The sequence below is a fragment of the Plectrocnemia conspersa genome, unplaced genomic scaffold, assembly GCF_051122295.1.
Source record: "Plectrocnemia conspersa isolate PC_06_02 unplaced genomic scaffold, ASM5112229v1 ptg000010l, whole genome shotgun sequence".
Classification (NCBI taxonomy): Eukaryota; Metazoa; Arthropoda; class Insecta; order Trichoptera; family Polycentropodidae; genus Plectrocnemia; species Plectrocnemia conspersa.
In genome coordinates, this window is record NW_028277174.1 from 18485718 (window position 1) to 18492936 (window position 7219).

The window sequence follows — 7219 nt, forward strand, 5'->3', positions numbered from 1 at the left end:
TAAAATTCTTTAATAAATTAATAATTCTATTTTTTTAAATTATTTTTTAAATATACCAAGCAGTAGTGGTTCTCTTATATGGAGTTCTAGATCTGTTTCTTTTCTTTAATATTCCTAAAAAATTATAACATATTAAAAGTTTATACTATTATATAAATCAGCAATATTTTTTTATCCAAATAAGTCACCTTCGCGAATTTTTAACGTAGAATTTCTTTCGGACTTTTCAGACTCGTCCAACTGTGAAACTATATATTCCACTAGATTATCAATTACACTACACGATAAAGTTTGTGTGATATCGCTTCTAAAAAATAATATTTAATAATAAACAAAAAAATAATACAAGTAGATTTAAACCATTGAATAAAACCGAGAAGTACATGCAAATAGGGCAAGTGTTTTTCTTGAGCATCCATTCTTTTATACAGAAATTGCAAAAAGCATGTTCACAATTTAAAATAACACTTTTGCTTTGCAAATCTAAACATATTGCACAACTCAATTCAAATTGCACAGTATTAAGCCATCCAGATTTTGTTTTAGAAGTACTTGTTTCTAATTCCGACATGTCAATCTAAAATAAATAATAATGATACACTTATTCGATCGTGGCAATAAAACAAATTTACCTGAGTCTCCTTATCGAAGGTTTCTTTATATTTTGTATTTGTTGATACATTTTCCTAAAAATATATATATTGAATTCTGATCTATTTTCTCTTTATATAAATTTAAATATGCTATATTTACATTATTTGCTTCTTCGTAAATAAATCTATAGGCAAAACCGCTGTTGTATGGAGTTAAACTGATCAAGTCACCGTTTTTAAGATAGTGATCTTTGTCTTTCAAAATTGGTGTATTGTTGATTTTTATTCCGATTAAACTCGTATCCTTAATATACCATTTGCCACTCGACCCTTTTTTTATGATGCAGTGATATCTTGAAATGTCAGGTCTATTAATATAGGTGTCACAATCTTTTGCTCTTCCTATTATATGCTAAAAAATAATCATAAAACAATTATATATATACATGTTTTTGGTATATGTATATACCAAAAACGATACATTTTATAAATAATAAGTTGTATATAAAAAATAAACAAATATCTTAGCAAATAATTATTTATAATTTAATAAAATTGGGAATCACTCTTAAGAATCTTAGAAGAATTGGTCAAGATTCTAAGACTTCTGCGCATGCGCATAACGCAATGACTTCCGCCACACCGTGCATGATGAGCAATATTATTGCATCGCCACTTACAGTATTGAAAACCTTAACAACTATAATTCATATGAATAAATTCGACTTACAGCAGTTTTTTTAATCAGGATCAGATTGTCTTTGCCGTTTAATTCCGTCAACGCCATTTGAAATGAGTCTGCGACCACTAGCTATCCGACGAGTAAACAAATGGCACTAACACCTCATTTTGTGACCATGCACAAATTTAAAACTAAAATTAAAACTTTATTGTACAAATATTTCAAACACGCGAATATTGTTATTTTGATTTAAAATTGAATATGAAAATATATTTTTAATAAATTTATAATTAAAAGTTAATATAAAACGTCATACAACTCTAGCGCGCAATTGGCAATAACACCGTAAAATGCGGGCATGCACACATGAGTAAACCGAATATATATAAAAAAAAACATTCAACACATATTAAAATATAAAAATATGATATAAATAATAATACATACTTATGATATTAGCAAATTAAATTAATACACGGAACACTCAAAACTAAAATGGCAATATAATATAAAGACTATTAAATTGAAACAGATAATAATAATATGCATTATTTCTATTTTATTTAAAATAAAGCTAAAAAATAACTAAATGTTGCAGAAATAACTCTATTAAAAATAAATTCAACTTTAAAAAATATAAAAAAAAAATTATTATTAAGCAAAACAAAAATATAAAAGTTTTGAAGAACTAGTTCGATTTTAACAAAATTGCTTGATATTTTTTAACCTCTTTCCGTAGATAGGCAATGTCTTATATGCGCATGCGTATAACACTGCTTACCAACGGAAATAATTATATCACTACTTACAGGAATAAATACTTCAACAACATTAACTAATTTATTAAATATGTTATAAAACATGTATTTGCCTAATGATCACGATGCTTGTTTTGTCGTTTGACTTAACTAACGCTATTTTCAAAGGTTTTAAACCCTGTATGGCGAACAAGTAGTATTAACACCACATTTGGTGACCATACACGTTTAAATTAAAATTAAATTGTAAAAATATTTTAAACAAATAAATATATATATAATATAAATAGCACAATAATTATTTTTGAAAAAGTCAAAGTAATTACGCAGTTGTTTTTGTTATTTAAAACACGCTGCTACATATAAGTCCAGTTTTGAAAGCGATAATTGCGCTACAATATACTTTTTGGCATCATATCGCTAGTCTATTGAATTTAAAATTTCCTACAACATATTAAGTTAATGCGTGTTTCAGCTTATACAATTTGGGTATAATAATAATATTAATAATATTGTTAAATATATTCACAATATCGTTGCAAAACTAACTTCAAACATTAATATTCAATTTTAGATTTTATAATATCTAACTAAAGAAGATTATTAACCTATTCAAAGAGCTGGTGTTATAACAAAGAAAAGCTTTTTCAGCGAATGTTTACAAGTAGAGTCTGGCAAAAGTTGTAACTGCAAAGTGCACTCGGAATACATATTATTCTGTATATTTATCCCGCATTAGTGTCCAAAGCGAGCGCGAAGCGCAATTTCCTATATTGCACACACTTTATTGTTTCATCTTGAAAACCTAATTATTAAATAATCCATGGTATTAGCGAAAAAAGAAAATTAACAGAACTAACTTATATATCTTAATATAACCAAACCTATTTCGTTAGTAAGACTAATAAAATCTATTTTAGATTTACAAATTTTTGACCTGAATATGATTTGCCAAATACATCCATTGATATAAAGGTAAGTTATTTTTTGCATTGACTTGATTCGTATGAATTTATTCTTGAAATATACATATAGCTGTATAAAGGGCATTATTGCTAATGGTTTTGTTACATACATATATACAATACTTATTTTTCCACAATTAATAAATTCTTTGCACTTTTCAAACCGTTTACTTAATCATATCATATATTAATATGAAGGATAAGAGTAATTACAAACACCACGTTCTTGCTGGTACATTAAATTATTTTTAATACACCACTTTAATGGAGTTCATGTAAAATTCAGCATATATCAGTGGCAGTATAAAATATTTACGATATGTACACATAATGGCGTATCGTCAGCAAAGTGCTTCTAATATAAACACAACGTGTACCACAAAAAAAACATTTTTTGGTAAAAATTTATTTTCTGAGATTTTTTGAAAAAATACATATATGTGATTTTGTGGATACGATTAACCTGTAAGGTTTTAGTATATCATCGATTATATTTTTTATCTGTAAAGGTAAAAATTATCTACGTTTAGACATCTCTAAAAAATATACTAGTTATGTCAGATTTTCAAAGAATATATATCAGAATGCTAAAAATGAAGTGGCATTAAAAAATATATTTGACCTAAAATTAAGTTATTCAATATACACTTATTATTTCATTTTTAAATTATTAAAAACAATTTTGATGCAACACCCAGTATTACATCAAGCGTTTCTTGAGAGAGAACTAGAATAATTTTGTGAAAAATCTCGCGTCATTGTTAACATTTTCGAAAAGCATTCGCGTGCTCATGGGGGGAGTTGATCGATAGCCGCAATATACGCTAATGGTCTAAAAATATTTCAGCTTTCTGCCCCCCTCAGCAAAGAATCTTTTAAACCTGACCGCCTCACAGTGGAATAATGAATGGGAAGTCATTCCCAAGTTTTCTCTTCCGTCGCCGGAGACGGAGTTTCGAGACAGGGAAAGTTGTGCGGCAGAGCAACCCTCAGCCACTTCGCCGTCTAATATGCCCCGGGAGATTAGTAGCTTCCCCTATGACTTTTCACTCGAAAGGTGCACCGGGTCATATTAATCTTCTTCCGCGAATGCACCCTCCTCCAGACAGCGAGAACTTGCGCTCAGAGCCTCCTTATTTAATAATACGACGGTAATATCACGAATTGCTCGCTAATTCTGTTTCCAAGTTATGAGTGTGTGTAACACGTTATAACTAAATTTTCGCTCGATGTTGGTCTATGACACTAACTGCAAAACAAAAGTTTGTAAATTCGTTAGAATAACATGTTCATACATAATTTATATATTTTTGATTACCATACATTATTGAAAAAATCTAATTTTAAGTAGAACTTAATAAAAATGTTTAAAACAAAAGAAGTCTTTAAGATTCAATAAAAATACATTGTTCAACAATGTGCTTTTATGTAATGTAATTATACAATACATAACCTAAAATAAGTTTCTGCAGAAGCTAATCACATTGTCTCATTGCCAATCGGCGACATTAAGTTCTTTTGATTTTCTTATAAATATTAGAGATTTCTGAAAATGTAGAACTTAAATTTTTTCAGTCTTCAAATCTAAATTTTTCTGAACTTAAAGATAATATATAAATTTAAACTAGTTTAATTTGACAAAAAAATCCTCAAAAATATTTCTTCACATAATTTGAATAAAGACCTTTATTAACGTTGATTTTTTAATGTTTATTTTTGTATTTGTGTAATTTAAATATACATATATATGTACATAAAAATCTTTTTTGAATGTTAGCAACACTGAACCAATCTTTAAGTTGTCGTGATGAAGTGCGGTATCTGCAGTGTTTTTTGTAAGCAGCATTACACCAATAAGGTAATAAAATAATATACGATCTTAGTGTTGCAAAAAACTCTGTGTATCTATTTCTTACTGTCTGCCAACTGCGTATATGTCTGTTTATATACGTTCGATTGCATTTCGTTGTCTCTTTTAATTGTTACAAGAAAAAATAGAACTACTAATATACTGCAATATTATTTGTAATATCCGATCATGTGTGAAATAAAATAACAATAAATAGTTTAACAAGGTTTATTTATTTTAAAATAAATTATAAATATTTCATAATATAATCATCAATTATATGATTTCTTACACTTACAATAAAGATTATTGTCATACTTTATATTGAAGGGTAGTATCTAGAAAAAAATGATTGCATATAAAACTAATACTTATATTATAATTAAATGTTCAAAGTATAATTAAACATAATTATATTCATAATTAAACCTATAAAATTCCACAATTAATTGACAAGTTGACTCGTTTTCGATAATATTAAAATTTACTTAATAATGGTGATTCTCATATATGGTGCTACGCACCTGTGTCTTTACTTTAATATTCCTAAAACATCAGAATTGAATAATTGGTATGACTATTATATAAATCAATAACATGTTTTTTTTTATCTAAATTTTTTCTCAACATCGAATTTTTTTCAGACTTTTCAGATTTGTCTATCAGTGAAACTATATTTTCCACTAGATTATCAATCACATTACACAATAACAGTTGTGTAATATCTCAAATATAAAACAAGATGGCCGACAGTACCGTGACAACAGTTTTAAATAATTGTTATTTAATAATAAATTTTGCTACGCGACAATAATTTTCATTAATTGAATATAAATATTCAGATTGCAAATTAAGTAACTATAAAAATTAAATATACACATAATGTGTTGAGGATTAGAAGAATGCATTGATTAAACTAGATGAACAATCATAAAACAATCTTCGTCATGAAATCTTCAAATTTTGAATTCCCGGCGACGGGCTCCGAGGCCGAAAAGTGAGTTTTTCCTTTTATAAATAGTCTGATTGCAAATTAACTAGGTGTGTTATAACTATGAAAATTAAATATATACATAATATGTTTAGGATAAGAAGAATACGTTGATTAAATTAGATAAACAATCATAAAACAATCTTCGTAATGAAATCTTCAAATTTTGAATTCTTGGCGACGCGCTCCGAGACCGAAAAGTGAGTTTTTCTTTTTATAAATAGTCAGATTGCAAATTAACTAGGTGTGTTATAACTATGAAAATTAAATATATACATAATATGTTTAGGATAAGAAGAATACGTTGATTAAATTAGATAAACAATCATAAAACAATCTTCGTAATGAAATCTTCAAATTTTGAATCCCCGTCAACGGGCTCCGAGGCCGAAAAGTGAGTTTTTCCTTTTATATTACATAAACATTATCATTGCTTCCGATTTAATGCACATGATACGTTTGACGTACCTAGGTATGTTTTAAACGTTAACATGTAATATATACTTAATACGTATGAAGATTGAGGTTAATGTCGATCAAACCGTATAAATGCTAATAAAACGTATTTTTTTATCTATTAATATTTGGGGATACTATCTTTTACGACGATCGCGTGACAATGATTGTGATGCAGTCGGTTATTTAACTAAAGAAGCTTAGTTACAGCAAAATAAATTAAAACCATTATTGCAGCAAAAAAAAATTCACATAGATCGTTCCGTTCCGAGTGACGACTCGCAATACACAGATGTGCAGTTTCTTGGATGTTATCTAATAGACGATATTTTGCAATGATTATAAATATTTGATTATATACCTGGAATAATCGATAACCAAAATATCTAAAAGTGGCTTATTTTTAATTCCGATGTGGCAAAATATGTATGTCATGGTTTTTAATCAATTTTTGTTCTGTGTTATCATTCCTCTTTAGGAATAGCCAAATTCAAGCTATTCAGTTACATCAAACTTAAGTAGTATGTTCTTTATAAAAAGACAATACTTGTTGACAGTGACTTCAACATGAGAAGATTCACTCTTTGTTTATATACCAATTCTACGTTGTAGCCACATAGGTCATCAAATTGTTCCATCATTGCTTCTGAAAAATATTAAACAATAATAAGACTTTATCAAGAGTTAAACATTGAACACATTATTACTACTAATATAATCCATAAATTAAATTTAAACAACAAAATTTCAACAAAATTGACGAAAGTTACCGTAGCGGATTAAACACGTAGATTGGCATCACTTCTTGAACTGATAAGTTGTATGTCGTATTTTAATTGTTTGCCATACGTAGTTATTAGATCTCTCATTGCTTCTGAAAATTAACTGCAAACGATACAATATAGTGGGTAAAATGTAACTTTTT

At 27.7% G+C, this 7219-nt stretch overlaps 1 protein-coding gene across 3 annotated transcripts in view; it reads right to left on the reverse strand.

Moving 5' to 3' along the window:
* The window catches only part of LOC148230810 (uncharacterized), a 73287-nt gene that overhangs the window by 244 nt on the left and 65824 nt on the right, over nt 1–7219 (reverse strand). For 2 of the 3 annotated variants that reach the window (XR_015810949.1, XR_015810950.1), the window contains exons 5-11: nt 7065–7179; nt 1324–6940; nt 754–1005; nt 633–686; nt 384–577; nt 189–307; nt 57–114 (exon numbers count right to left, since the gene is read on the reverse strand). Coding sequence is in view for 1 of the 3 variants with exons in the window: in XM_088194428.1 (XP_088050554.1) it covers nt 57–114; nt 189–307; nt 384–577; nt 633–686; nt 754–1005; nt 1324–1380 (734 nt within the window). In the remaining 2 variants the exon portion in view is untranslated. Of the gene's footprint in view, nt 1–56; nt 115–188; nt 308–383; nt 578–632; nt 687–753; nt 1006–1323; nt 6941–7064; nt 7180–7219 lie in introns of those variants that run through there. The other variant, XM_088194428.1, reaches the window with a different exon arrangement.